Source organism: Anopheles darlingi, chromosome 3, assembly GCF_943734745.1.
Source record: "Anopheles darlingi chromosome 3, idAnoDarlMG_H_01, whole genome shotgun sequence".
Classification (NCBI taxonomy): domain Eukaryota; kingdom Metazoa; phylum Arthropoda; class Insecta; order Diptera; family Culicidae; genus Anopheles; species Anopheles darlingi.
This window is the reverse complement of record NC_064875.1, coordinates 39,965,971-39,979,759: the sequence shown is the minus strand read 5'-3', so window position 1 is coordinate 39,979,759 and position 13,789 is coordinate 39,965,971. Positions and strand designations below refer to the sequence as shown.

At 44.2% G+C, this 13,789-nt stretch overlaps 1 protein-coding gene and 12 non-coding genes across 13 annotated transcripts; all 13 read left to right on the top strand.

Annotated features, from left to right (window-relative positions):
- The first annotated feature begins 3,031 nt into the window (after positions 1 to 3,031).
- Positions 3,032 to 4,269, top strand: LOC125957732 (probable zinc transporter protein DDB_G0282067). Its single transcript, XM_049690623.1, has 2 exons — positions 3,032 to 3,049; positions 3,356 to 4,269. Exons 1-2 carry the CDS (start codon positions 3,032 to 3,034, stop codon positions 3,968 to 3,970), a joined length of 633 nt encoding a protein of 210 aa, XP_049546580.1. The 3' UTR covers positions 3,971 to 4,269.
- Positions 4,270 to 4,690: 421 nt separating this feature from the next.
- Trnav-cac (transfer RNA valine (anticodon CAC)) lies at positions 4,691 to 4,763 on the top strand. Its single transcript has one exon. It is a non-coding gene; the product is annotated as a tRNA-Val (tRNA).
- A 1,865-nt stretch (positions 4,764 to 6,628) lies between these two features.
- On the top strand, positions 6,629 to 6,701 carry Trnav-cac (transfer RNA valine (anticodon CAC)). The gene has a single exon. It is a non-coding gene; the product is annotated as a tRNA-Val (tRNA).
- A 573-nt stretch (positions 6,702 to 7,274) lies between these two features.
- Trnav-aac (transfer RNA valine (anticodon AAC)) lies at positions 7,275 to 7,347 on the top strand. Its single transcript has one exon. It is a non-coding gene; the product is annotated as a tRNA-Val (tRNA).
- Positions 7,348 to 8,102: 755 nt separating this feature from the next.
- Positions 8,103 to 8,175, top strand: Trnav-cac (transfer RNA valine (anticodon CAC)). The gene has a single exon. It is a non-coding gene; the product is annotated as a tRNA-Val (tRNA).
- Positions 8,176 to 8,930: 755 nt separating this feature from the next.
- On the top strand, positions 8,931 to 9,003 carry Trnav-cac (transfer RNA valine (anticodon CAC)). The gene has a single exon. It is a non-coding gene; the product is annotated as a tRNA-Val (tRNA).
- Positions 9,004 to 9,253: 250 nt separating this feature from the next.
- Trnav-aac (transfer RNA valine (anticodon AAC)) lies at positions 9,254 to 9,326 on the top strand. Its single transcript has one exon. It is a non-coding gene; the product is annotated as a tRNA-Val (tRNA).
- A 250-nt stretch (positions 9,327 to 9,576) lies between these two features.
- Positions 9,577 to 9,649, top strand: Trnav-cac (transfer RNA valine (anticodon CAC)). Its single transcript has one exon. It is a non-coding gene; the product is annotated as a tRNA-Val (tRNA).
- A 250-nt stretch (positions 9,650 to 9,899) lies between these two features.
- Positions 9,900 to 9,972, top strand: Trnav-aac (transfer RNA valine (anticodon AAC)). Its single transcript has one exon. It is a non-coding gene; the product is annotated as a tRNA-Val (tRNA).
- An 896-nt stretch (positions 9,973 to 10,868) lies between these two features.
- Trnav-aac (transfer RNA valine (anticodon AAC)) lies at positions 10,869 to 10,941 on the top strand. The gene has a single exon. It is a non-coding gene; the product is annotated as a tRNA-Val (tRNA).
- Positions 10,942 to 11,837: 896 nt separating this feature from the next.
- Positions 11,838 to 11,910, top strand: Trnav-cac (transfer RNA valine (anticodon CAC)). Its single transcript has one exon. It is a non-coding gene; the product is annotated as a tRNA-Val (tRNA).
- Positions 11,911 to 12,342: 432 nt separating this feature from the next.
- Positions 12,343 to 12,415, top strand: Trnav-aac (transfer RNA valine (anticodon AAC)). The gene has a single exon. It is a non-coding gene; the product is annotated as a tRNA-Val (tRNA).
- A 250-nt stretch (positions 12,416 to 12,665) lies between these two features.
- Trnav-aac (transfer RNA valine (anticodon AAC)) lies at positions 12,666 to 12,738 on the top strand. Its single transcript has one exon. It is a non-coding gene; the product is annotated as a tRNA-Val (tRNA).
- The last annotated feature ends 1,051 nt before the right edge of the window (positions 12,739 to 13,789 follow it).

Below are 13,789 nucleotides of genomic sequence, written 5' to 3'. Positions count from 1 at the left end.
CCTGTCTTTTGCCGGGTTTTTGCATGATTTGCAGTTTTTTTTGTTTCTTCGTTTGATAAAATCTCACCAAGAGCCAGACCGAGATGCCGTGTGCAAAGTGTAGGAAAATGATTGGGAAACTGGTGACTGTGCGGTGGGTTCGGTTGGATGTGCTCCAGATTGACGGAAATCAATTTCCCCTTTTACGTCGCCAGCGACACGGCTCGCTGGTTGGCATCATTTCTTGTGTTCGAATCGCTCGGGTCCGTCCTCACGTCGATTGGATTCAATTCGCTCTATTCTGTCGGTTATGTTTTTTTTGCTTCATTATTGTTTGGATACCTTTCGAGATCCCGTTCGCCCTATCTATGATCTTCTGGTTTTGTTTGTTAAAATTGGCAAACATGAGATGAGGATCCAAATCGATAGCATCACCTAAGAAACGAGGGAAGAGCGAATGCAAAGTTTGAGTGAAACTGTACGGAGCTTTCTTTCCGATAGTTGCACTCTCCTCAATATTCCTGCGTGGTTGCTTACCAGAAAATTACTTTTTCCAATTAATTACCTCCTCTCCCCTCGGCAAGAGCAGTTTGAATGGCGAAAAGGCTACACTCTTACCCACGCACACACCTCTGAATTGATCTTTCTACTTGGGAAAATTAAAAATTATCGGTTAACGCAAAAGAACGATCTGTGTCGCTGCGCTCAACTCCACTTTGGTTTGGCTGTTGTCAACTTTGGCTTCGGTCCTATGGCCCATTGGCCATTTTTCTCGCCTAAAACACCTTTCCAGAAAACGCTCCACAGTGCCGGAGCATACAGTAGTTGAAGTAATGCGTTGATTATGTGTCTCGATCGATTGGTTCCCGCGGTTCGGCCGAAAAAATGTCGGCGCCGTTCCTGTTGACTGACTCTGTGTAATCGAGCATGTTTCACAAGTCGAAATTGCGGATCGCGCTGCGCCTTAAGAGGCGGTATTTGTTACAATGCTTCCAGCTTTACATCAAACGGTCGTCGTTCCGTCTCGTAGAACAGGATTGAGCTGGAGTTTTACTCAACAATTCCAGAATTATTGCAATCTATTGCTCAAAGCTTTGGTATTCTAGTTTTTTTAGAGAACAAAATGCGTCATCGTGAAATGGAAATGGAAAATCCCCTCCCCGAACAATTAAATAGTTTCACCATGGACGCTTTCCGCTAAATCGAACGGCAAAATTCGAACGGATTAACGCGCTTTCCCCCGGTTGCACGAATGCAATTTCCCGTTTGTTAAAATCAATTTTAACGAGCGACAATGTGTATCACGCGGAAGTATAGCGCCCGAGTGCAGTGGCAAATAGAGAAGATGCAAAATTGCAACCGTGCCGTACGCTCGGCTCATTAACGCTGGCTCTGATGGCACACCAGCGTCTATCTATCCGGGGAAGGGACGAGCGAAATGGGTGAAATGAGCCCACGAGCGGCCTCTTCAAAACGAATGGATCTCACGATGGCGATCGCGACGGTGCATTTCGCTATGCTACCATCCTTCGTTTCTCGGTCCTTCCTTTGAGCGTTCGAGGGTGGTGGGTACATTGTCCAGTTGATGATGACGAGTGATTATTAATATTCGTCAAGTTACCGCTTGCTTCTGCCCCATTATGCACTAATGCGGACGGACAGGCGGCCGGCAGCAGCGGCGTACGGTGATCTCTGCGGTGGTGCCCTAAACGTGGCTTCCGGCATTAGGCGCTGCGATCGCGTTTATGAGCTACCGAGCGCGAGCCGCCGTGCGGCTCTTCCTTGGCGTAAACGTACGCACGCCAGCACTCGCGGGCGTCTGTATCGTTGAGATTGCGCTCCATTCGCATAATACACAACAGCGAAGTCGAAAGGGGTGATAAAAGGGTGCGATTATGGCAGCAGCGTGATGTTCGTTTCTTTTCACTCTCTGGTAATGGTACTGCGGCGCCTCCGAAGCATCCCTCCGCTCTGCTGATGATGAAGCCCCTTCCCTTTAATGCATCTGTATTACCTCCTTGCAAAAGGCAGCAGCCGAAGTGGCCGCAGTTTTCGGGAAGTTCATGCGGATGAATCTCCCTTAGGCCGTCAATCATCGAAAACCTCGCGGAGCTCGGGTGGAGCACTTATCGGGTGATTTGCTGATCGATATTAAAATCGATCGTTTGCTTTCTTATGCTTCAATTCGTTCACTTCAAACTGCGGGCATCAAGTGGCGTCAGAGGCCAGCATATAATAGTTTGGCCCCCGTCCATAGGCCGCTGCTGGCTGGTGGATTGTGTTGTGTTTTGATGCGCCCACCTGTATAGTAGATGGAGTAGCCGTCATCGTCTTCAGACCTAGTATACGCTGGTACGCGGACACCCCGTTGCCACCCAACACACCGCACCGTACCGCACCATTTTCCAATGGTTTTCCACATTAAATAATCAAACTTTGTGCCGCCGTGCCGCACGCATCGGCCCTCGGCCTTCCCTTCACATGCCGTCCGATCCAGCTGTAATTTCACGTGGTTTTGCTTGAGTAACGAACGCCTTATATAGTTTTTTGTGCTTTTTGAGTTTATTTATTACCTCTTCTTTCGCGTTAAACCGAGGCAACGATACTGTCGCTCGTCCCAACAGTCGGTCCCGAAGGTTCGTCGCCCATCACTGCGCCCTACCCTACACCTCAAGTCTCTGCTTCGTGTGCCGCCGCCTCGCTCGCGGTGCGATTAGGTTTGGTTTTGCTAGTTTTTGGGTGGGTAACGCGATATTTTTGGTTCGGGTGCAGCGGTGGCGCACCATGGGGCATGGGAAGGGAGGGGGGGATGCCTGGCATGGCAGAGCCGGAGTCTTCCCGCCGCCACGGGCGCTCGCTGGTATAAATATTGTTGTTCGCCACCGGCAATAGCACAGTCGAGCGTTTTCCATCGAACGATAAACAATAGTCAGTCCTAGAGATCCCCCTGTGTTGTGCTTGTTAGTGTGTGCCTGTGTGTCGTTTGCGTGCCCGCATCGTAGCTTGTTTGCATTGAAAGTTAGACGAAAAGTCGAACATACACACAAACAAAATGGCTTTTCTGTTCAAGGTGGGTGCTAGTTGGGTGTTAATTAGTTTATATAACGTCATAAAAGGACATTTTCAAATGATCATCGTGAGATCTCGGACAGAACAGCATGTGAATGATGGTGACGTAAAAGTGTGAAGACTGATTGAATGGCTTTCCTCCGCAAGCAGCAAAGATGAGCTGGCTCATAGGCAACAGATCTATGAGATGATTGCATAAAAAAGTGTATTCAGTGGGATAGCAGTGCTTTCTCCGGGACCACATTACGCCGCGTGCGATCGACAAATGCTACTAGCGTTTGCTAACGAATTACTTTTTCATCCACAGACCGTCGCCTGCTTGGCTTTGGTGTCGCTTGTCGCCTGTCAGTATGGTGAAGAGGATCATCATCATCATCATCATCATGAACACGATGTCGGTTATTCGTATGCCAAGTTCAGTGGACCAGTAAGCGGTCCGGCACATGAAATCCATGTTGAGGATAAGCATGGTCACGGACACGCCATTGACTACGTCGCGAAGCCGGACTATCTGTTCGAGTACGGAGTGGAGGACCCGAAGAGCAAGGTTTCGCAAAGCCGCAAGGAACACCGACATGAAGATGAGCTGCACGGCGAATACAGCCTGCACCAGCCCGACGGCAAGCTGCGCACCGTGAAGTACACCTCGAACAAGCACAGTGGATTCCAGGCTGAAGTGTTGATCGATGGAAAGCCCCTGCACGAAGAGGAACTCGCAAAGCTGGCGCACGAAGCGTCTCAGAACGCGGGAGCTCAGCATCAGCATCAGCACCAATTCCATCACCAGCACCAGGACGAGCATAAGGCGTACGGTGGCGCCGAACAGCAGCAGACCTACGCCGGTGAATCGTCCTACGGTGGAGCCGAGGGTGGCTCATCGTACGGTGGTGAGGAAGAGCAGGAGCAGCAGTACTACCATTAGTTTGCAGGACATTAAGTTCCCACTCTATTTGAGAATCGACCCAGCGATGGGTGGCTCACAATAGGGAAACAATAGAATGATTACCATCGTGTTTCGCTATACACGATGCTTCTGCTCCTGGCACGTAATGCCAAACAAGTCAGATGAATGTTCCTCGTTTCTTTTACTTCAATGATGCATCTTGAAGGAATTTATGTTCCTTACTGTACTTCACCTATGTCTTTAAGAGTAAAATCACTCATTGATCCATTTTTAGCCAACATTGCTGATATAACAGAACTAAGATGCACTCTGGAAAGCTCGAGTACTTCAGATGCACTACGAAGCAAAACATTGTTATCTAGTGTAGTAAACATGATATAAAACCAAAGGAAGGGTTTTCAAAGAAACGTCAAAAAAATTACCTTAAATAAAAGAAATCCAATGCTGTTTAAAGTAATACATTGATTTTCCTAATCATGTTAAGCTTAATCACCAATCCAAAGAAAACAAGAAAAAACAATCTTTAACCAATGGTGTGATTAACAATGCAGTTTGAAATCGATCTTCTAATCTGCAGGTATACTAAAATAAGTTGCTCGGTTGATGGCATGCAACAGTGCAAGCAATACTTTATGGATTACCTCGGTATCCTTGCTTCTTCTTCTTGCTTGCTTGCTCTACATCAATTAATTAAACATCAAAAGAACAATCGTTGTGACAGACAATTAAACAATAGACGTTTCCGTGGTGTAGTGGTTATCACGTCCGCTTCACACGCGGAAGGCCCCCGGTTCGATCCCGGGCGGAAACAGAAGGTCTCTCTTTGTTTATGGATGTTCATTGGTCTCACAAATGTTGTTCATATTGATCTACTACTAAAACACAACTTGGATGTGAACAATCCATTTGCATTTGTTGCTCGTTTAAAGGCATGCAACAGTGCATGCAATTTTTATCGTTTGCCACGAGATTCTCGCTCCTTTGCTCAGTTTCAAGTAGTTCCAATCACTGGAACAGAAAACCAATCGTTGTGACAAAGAGCCAGGAATGAAACAATAGACGTTTCCGTGGTGTAGTGGTTATCACATCCGCCTAACACGCGGAAGGCCCCCGGTTCGATCCCGGGCGGAAACAGAAGGTATCTTTTTGTTTATGGATGTTCATTGGTCTCACAAATGTTGTTCATATTGATCTACTACTAAAACACAACTTGGAGGTGAACAATCCATTTGCATTTGTTGCTCGTTTAATGGCATGCAACAGTGCATGCAATTTTTATCGTTTGCCACGAGATTCTCGCTCCTTTGCTCAGTTTCAAGTAGTTCCAATCACTGGAACAGAAAACCAATCGTTGTGACAAAGAGCCAGGAATGAAACAATAGACGTTTCCGTGGTGTAGTGGTTATCACATCCGCCTAACACGCGGAAGGCCCCCGGTTCGATCCCGGGCGGAAACAGAAGGTATCTTTTTGTTTATGGATGATCATTGATCTCACAAATGTTGTTCATATTGATCTACTACTAAAACACAACTTGGAGGTGAACAATCCATTTGCATTTGTTGCTCGTTTAATGGCATGCAACAGTGCATGCAATTTTTATCGTTTGCCACGAGATTCTCGCTCCTTTGCTCAGTTTCAAGTAGTTCCAATCACTGGAACAGAAAACCAATCGTTGTGACAAAGAGCCAGGAATGAAACAATAGACGTTTCCGTGGTGTAGTGGTTATCACATCCGCCTAACACGCGGAAGGCCCCCGGTTCGATCCCGGGCGGAAACAGAAAGTATCTTTTTGTTTATGGATGATCATTGATCTCACAAATGTTGTTCATATTGATCTACTACTAAAACACAACTTGGAGGTGAACAATCCATTTGCATTTATTGCTCGTTTAATGGCATGCAACAGTGCATGCAATTTTTATCGTTTGCCTCGAGATTCTCGCTCCTTTGCTCAGTTTCAAGTAATTCCAATCACTGGAACAGAAAACCAATCGTTGTGACAAACAGCCAGGAATGAAACAATAGACGTTTCCGTGGTGTAGTGGTTATCACATCCGCCTAACACGCGGAAGGCCCCCGGTTCGATCCCGGGCGGAAACAGAAGGTATCTTTTTGTTTATGAATGATCATTGATCTCACAAATGTTGTTCATATTGATCTACTACTAAAACACAACTTGGATGTGAACAATCCATTTGCATTTGTTGCTCGTTTAATGGCATGCAACAGTGCATGCAATTTTTATCGTTTGCCACGAGATTCTCGCTCCTTTGCTCAGTTTCAAGTAATTTCAATCTCTCGAACAGAAAACCAATCGTTGTGACAAACAGCCAGGAATGAAACAATAGACGTTTCCGTGTTGTAGTGGTTATCACGTCCGCTTCACACGCGGAAGGCCCCCGGTTCGATCCCGGGCGGAAACAGAAGGTTTCTTTTTGTTTATGGATGATCATTGGTCTCACAAATGTTGTTCATATTGATCTACTACTAAAACACAACTTGGAGGTGAACAATCCATTTGCATTTATTGCTCGTTTAATGGCATGCAACAGTGCATGCAATTTTTATCGTTTGCCACGAGATTCTCGCTCCTTTGCTCAGTTTCAAGTAATTTCAATCTCTGGAACAGAAAACCAATTGCTGTGACAAAGAGCCAGGAATGAAACAATAGACGTTTCCGTGGTGTAGTGGTTATCACGTCCGCTTCACACGCGGAAGGCCCCCGGTTCGATCCCGGGCGGAAACAGAAGGTATCTTTTTGTTTATGGATGATCATTGATCTCACAAATGTTGTTCATATTGATCTACTACTAAAACACAACTTGGAGATGAACAATCCATTTGCATTTGTTGCTCGTTTAATGGCATGCAACAGTGCATGCAATTTTTATCGTTTGCCTCGAGATTCTCGCTCCTTTGCTCAGTTTCAAGTAATTTCAATCTCTCGAACAGAAAACCAATCGTTGTGACAAAGAGCCAGGAATGAAACAATAGACGTTTCCGTGGTGTAGTGGTTATCACATCCGCCTAACACGCGGAAGGCCCCCGGTTCGATCCCGGGCGGAAACAGAAGGTATCTTTTTGTTTATGGATGATCAATGGTCTCACAAATGTTGTTCATATTGATCTACTACTAAAACACAACTTGGAGGTGAACAATCCATTTGCATTTGTTGCTCGTTTAATGGCATGCAACAGTGCATGCAATTTTTATCGTTTGCCACGAGATTCTCGCTCCTTTGCTCAGTTTCAAGTAATTTCAATCTCTGGAACAGAAAACCAATCGTTGTGACAAAGAGCCAGGAATGAAACAATAGACGTTTCCGTGGTGTAGTGGTTATCACATCCGCCTAACACGCGGAAGGCCCCCGGTTCGATCCCGGGCGGAAACAGAAGGTATCTTTTTGTTTATGGATGTTCATTGATCTCACAAATGTTGTTCATATTGATCTACTACTAAAACACAACTTGGAGGTGAACAATCCATTTGCATTTGTTGCTCGTTTAATGGCATGCAACAGTGCATGCAATTTTTATCGTTTGCCACGAGATTCTCGCTCCTTTGCTCAGTTTCAAGTAATTTCAATCTCTGGAACAGAAAACCAATCGTTGTGACAAAGAGCCAGGAATGAAACAATAGACGTTTCCGTGGTGTAGTGGTTATCATATCCGCCTAACACGCGGAAGGCCCCCGGTTCGATCCCGGGCGGAAACAGAAGGTATCTTTTTGTTTATGGATGTTCATTGATCTCACAAATGTTGTTCATATTGATCTACTACTAAAACACAACTTGGAGGTGAACAATCCATTTGCATTTGTTGCTCGTTTAATGGCATGCAACAGTGCATGCAATTTTTATCGTTTGCCACGAGATTCTCGCTCCTTTGCTCAGTTTCAAGTAATTCCAATCACTGGAACAGAAAACCAATCGTTGTGACAAACAGCCAGGAATGAAATAAACTAAAACACAACTTGGATGTGAACAATCCATTTGCATATGTTGCTCGTTTAATGGCATGCAACAGTGCATGCAATTTTTATCGTTTGCCACGAGATTCTCGCTCCTTTGCTCAGTTTCAAGTAATTTCAATCTCTGGAACAGAAAACCAATCGTTGTGACAAAGAGCCAGGAATGAAACAATAGACGTTTCCGTGGTGTAGTGGTTATCACGTCCGCTTCACACGCGGAAGGCCCCCGGTTCGATCCCGGGCGGAAACAGAAGGTTTCTTTTTGTTTATGGATGTTCATTGATCTCACAAATGTTGTTCATATTGATCTACTACTAAAACACAACTTGGAGATGAACAATCCATTTGCATTTGTTGCTCGTTTAATGGCATGCAACAGTGCATGCAATTTTTATCGTTTGCCACGAGATTCTCGCTCCTTTGCTCAGTTTCAAGTAATTTCAATCTCTGGAACAGAAAACCAATCGTTGTGACAAAGAGCCAGGAATGAAACAATAGACGTTTCCGTGGTGTAGTGGTTATCATATCCGCCTAACACGCGGAAGGCCCCCGGTTCGATCCCGGGCGGAAACAGAAGGTATCTTTTTGTTTATGGATGTTCATTGATCTCACAAATGTTGTTCATATTGATCTACTACTAAAACACAACTTGGAGGTGAACAATCCATTTGCATTTGTTGCTCGTTTAATGGCATGCAACAGTGCATGCAATTTTTATCGTTTGCCACGAGATTCTCGCTCCTTTGCTCAGTTTCAAGTAATTCCAATCACTGGAACAGAAAACCAATCGTTGTGACAAACAGCCAGGAATGAAATAAACTAAAACACAACTTGGATGTGAACAATCCATTTGCATATGTTGCTCGTTTAATGGCATGCAACAGTGCATGCAATTTTTATCGTTTGCCACGAGATTCTCGCTCCTTTGCTCAGTTTCAAGTAATTTCAATCTCTGGAACAGAAAACCAATCGTTGTGACAAAGAGCCAGGAATGAAACAATAGACGTTTCCGTGGTGTAGTGGTTATCACGTCCGCTTCACACGCGGAAGGCCCCCGGTTCGATCCCGGGCGGAAACAGAAGGTTTCTTTTTGTTTATGGATGATCATTGGTCTCACAAATGTTGTTCATATTGATCTACTACTAAAACACAACTTGGAGGTGAACAATCCATTTGCATTTGTTGCTCGTTTAATGGCATGCAACAGTGCATGCAATTTTTATCGTTTGCCACGAGATTCTCGCTCCTTTGCTCAGTTTCAAGTAATTCCAATCACTGGAACAGAAAACCAATCGTTGTGACAAACAGCCAGGAATGAAACAATAGACGTTTCCGTGGTGTAGTGGTTATCACATCCGCCTAACACGCGGAAGGCCCCCGGTTCGATCCCGGGCGGAAACAGAAGGTATCCTTTTGTTTATGGATGATCATTGATCTCACAAATGTTGTTCATATTGATCTACTACTAAAACACAACTTGGATGTGAACAATCCATTTGCATTTGTTGCTCGTTTAATGGCATGCAACAGTGCATGCAATTTTTATCGTTTGCCACGAGATTCTCGCTCCTTTGCTCAGTTTCCATTAATACCAATCTCTGGAACAGAAAACCAATCGTTGTGACAAAGAGCCAGGAATGAAACAATAGACGTTTCCGTGGTGTAGTGGTTATCACGTCCGCTTCACACGCGGAAGGCCCCCGGTTCGATCCCGGGCGGAAACAGAAGGTATCTTTTTGTTTATGGATGATCATTGATCTCACAAATGTTGTTCATATTGATCTACTACTAAAACACAACTTGGAGATGAACAATCCATTTGCATTTGTTGCTCGTTTAATGGCATGCAACAGTGCATGCAATTTTTATCGTTTGCCTCGAGATTCTCGCTCCTTTGCTCAGTTTCAAGTAATTTCAATCTCTCGAACAGAAAACCAATCGTTGTGACAAAGAGCCAGGAATGAAACAATAGACGTTTCCGTGGTGTAGTGGTTATCACATCCGCCTAACACGCGGAAGGCCCCCGGTTCGATCCCGGGCGGAAACAGAAGGTATCTTTTTGTTTATGGATGATCATTGGTCTCACAAATGTTGTTCATATTGATCTACTACTAAAACACAACTTGGAGATGAACAATCCATTTGCATTTGTTGCTCGTTTAATGGCATGCAACAGTGCATGCAATTTTTATCGTTTGCCACGAGATTCTCGCTCCTTTGCTCAGTTTCAAGTAATTTCAATCTCTGAGACAGAAAACCAATCGTTGTGACAAAGAGCCAGGAATGAAACAATAGACGTTTCCGTGGTGTAGTGGTTATCATATCCGCCTAACACGCGGAAGGCCCCCGGTTCGATCCCGGGCGGAAACAGAAGGTATCCTTTTGTTTATGGATGATCATTGATCTCACAAATGTTGTTCATATTGATCTACTACTAAAACACAACTTGGATGTGAACAATCCATTTGCATTTGTTGCTCGTTTAATGGCATGCAACAGTGCATGCAATTTTTATCGTTTGCCACGAGATTCTCGCTCCTTTGCTCAGTTTCCATTAATACCAATCTCTGGAACAGAAAACCAATCGTTGTGACAAAGAGCCAGGAATGAAACAATAGACGTTTCCGTGGTGTAGTGGTTATCACATCCGCCTAACACGCGAAAGGCCCCCGGTTCGATCCCGGGCGGAAACAGAAGGTATCTTTTTGTTTATGGATGATCAATGGTCTCACAAATGTTGTTCATATTGATCTACTACTAAAACACAACTTGGAGGTGAACAATCCATTTGCATTTGTTGCTCGTTTAATGGCATGCAACAGTGCATGCAATTTTTATCGTTTGCCACGAGATTCTCGCTCCTTTGCTCAGTTTCAAGTAATTTTAATCTCTCGAACAGAAAACCAATCGTTGTGACAAAGAGCCAGGAATGAAACAATAGACGTTTCCGTGGTGTAGTGGTTATCACATCCGCCTAACACGCGGAAGGCCCCCGGTTCGATCCCGGGCGGAAACAGAAGGTATCCTTTTGTTTATGGATGATCATTGATCTCACAAATGTTGTTCATATTGATCTACTACTAAAACACAACTTGGATGTGAACAATCCATTTGCATTTGTTGCTCGTTTAATGGCATGCAACAGTGCATGCAATTTTTATCGTTTGCCACGAGATTCTCGCTCCTTTGCTCAGTTTCCATTAATACCAATCTCTGGAACAGAAAACCAATCGTTGTGACAAAGAGCCAGGAATGAAACAATAGACGTTTCCGTGGTGTAGTGGTTATCACATCCGCCTAACACGCGAAAGGCCCCCGGTTCGATCCCGGGCGGAAACAGAAGGTATCTTTTTGTTTATGGATGATCAATGGTCTCACAAATGTTGTTCATATTGATCTACTACTAAAACACAACTTGGAGGTGAACAATCCATTTGCATTTGTTGCTCGTTTAATGGCATGCAACAGTGCATGCAATTTTTATCGTTTGCCACGAGATTCTCGCTCCTTTGCTCAGTTTCAAGTAATTTCAATCTCTCGAACAGAAAACCAATCGTTGTGACAAAGAGCCAGGAATGAAACAATAGACGTTTCCGTGGTGTAGTGGTTATCACGTCCGCTTCACACGCGGAAGGCCTCCGGCTCGATCCCGGGCGGAAACAGAAGGTATCTTTTTGTTTATGGATGTTCATTGATCTCACAAATGTTGTTCATATTGATCTACTACTAAAACACAACTTGGAGATGAACAATCCATTTGCATTTGTTGCTCGTTTAATGGCATGCAACAGTGCATGCAATTTTTATCGTTTGCCACGAGATTCTCGCTCCTTTGCTCAGTTTCAAGTAATTTCAATCTCTGGAACAGAAAACCAATCGTTGTGACAAAGAGCCAGGAATGAAACAATAGACGTTTCCGTGGTGTAGTGGTTATCACGTCCGCTTCACACGTGGAAGGCCCCCGGTTCGATCCCGGGCGGAAACAGAAGGTTTCTTTTTGTTTATGGATGATCATTGGTCTCACAAATGTTGTTCATATTGATCTACTACTAAAACACAACTTGGAGGTGAACAATCCATTTGCATTTGTTGCTCGTTTAATGGCATGCAACAGTGCATGCAATTTTTATCGTTTGCCACGAGATTCTCGCTCCTTTGCTCAGTTTCAAGTAATTCCAATCACTGGAACAGAAAACCAATCGTTGTGACAAACAGCCAGGAATGAAATAAACTAAAACACAACTTGGATGTGAACAATCCATTTGCATATGTTGCTCGTTTAATGGCATGCAACAGTGCATGCAATTTTTATCGTTTGCCACGAGATTCTCGCTCCTTTGCTCAGTTTCAAGTAATTCCAATCACTGGAACAGAAAACCAATCGTTGTGACAAACAGCCAGGAATGAAACAATAGACGTTTCCGTGGTGTAGTGGTTATCACATCCGCCTAACACGCGGAAGGCCCCCGGTTCGATCCCGGGCGGAAACAGAAGGTATCCTTTTGTTTATGGATGATCATTGATCTCACAAATGTTGTTCATATTGATCTACTACTAAAACACAACTTGGATGTGAACAATCCATTTGCATTTGTTGCTCGTTTAATGGCATGCAACAGTGCATGCAATTTTTATCGTTTGCCACGAGATTCTCGCTCCTTTGCTCAGTTTCAAGTAATTCCAATCACTGGAACAGAAAACCAATCGTTGTGACAAACAGCCAGGAATGAAACAATAGACGTTTCCGTGGTGTAGTGGTTATCACATCCGCCTAACACGCGGAAGGCCCCCGGTTCGATCCCGGGCGGAAACAGAAGGTATCCTTTTGTTTATGGATGATCATTGATCTCACAAATGTTGTTCATATTGATCTACTACTAAAACACAACTTGGATGTGAACAATCCATTTGCATTTGTTGCTCGTTTAATGGCATGCAACAGTGCATGCAATTTTTATCGTTTGCCACGAGATTCTCGCTCCTTTGCTCAGTTTCCATTAATACCAATCTCTGGAACAGAAAACCAATCGTTGTGACAAAGAGCCAGGAATGAAACAATAGACGTTTCCGTGGTGTAGTGGTTATCACATCCGCCTAACACGCGAAAGGCCCCCGGTTCGATCCCGGGCGGAAACAGAAGGTATCTTTTTGTTTATGGATGATCAATGGTCTCACAAATGTTGTTCATATTGATCTACTACTAAAACACAACTTGGAGGTGAACAATCCATTTGCATTTGTTGCTCGTTTAATGGCATGCAACAGTGCATGCAATTTTTATCGTTTGCCACGAGATTCTCGCTCCTTTGCTCAGTTTCCATTAATACCAATTTCTGGAACAGAAAACCAATCATTGTGACAAAGAGCCAGGAATGAAACAATAGACGTTTCCGTGGTGTAGTGGTTATCACATCCGCCTAACACGCGAAAGGCCCCCGGTTCGATCCCGGGCGGAAACAGAAGGTATCTTTTTGTTTATGGATGATCAATGGTCTCACAAATGTTGTTCATATTGATCTACTACTAAAACACAACTTGGAGGTGAACAATCCATTTGCATTTGTTGCTCGTTTAATGGCATGCAACAGTGCATGCAATTTTTATCGTTTGCCACGAGATTCTCGCTCCTTTGCTCAGTTTCAAGTAATTTCAATCTCTCGAACAGAAAACCAATCGTTGTGACAAAGAGCCAGGAATGAAACAATAGACGTTTCCGTGGTGTAGTGGTTATCACGTCCGCTTCACACGCGGAAGGCCTCCGGCTCGATCCCGGGCGGAAACAGAAGGTATCTTTTTGTTTATGGATGTTCATTGATCTCACAAATGTTGTTCATATTGATCTACTACTAAAACACAACTTGGAG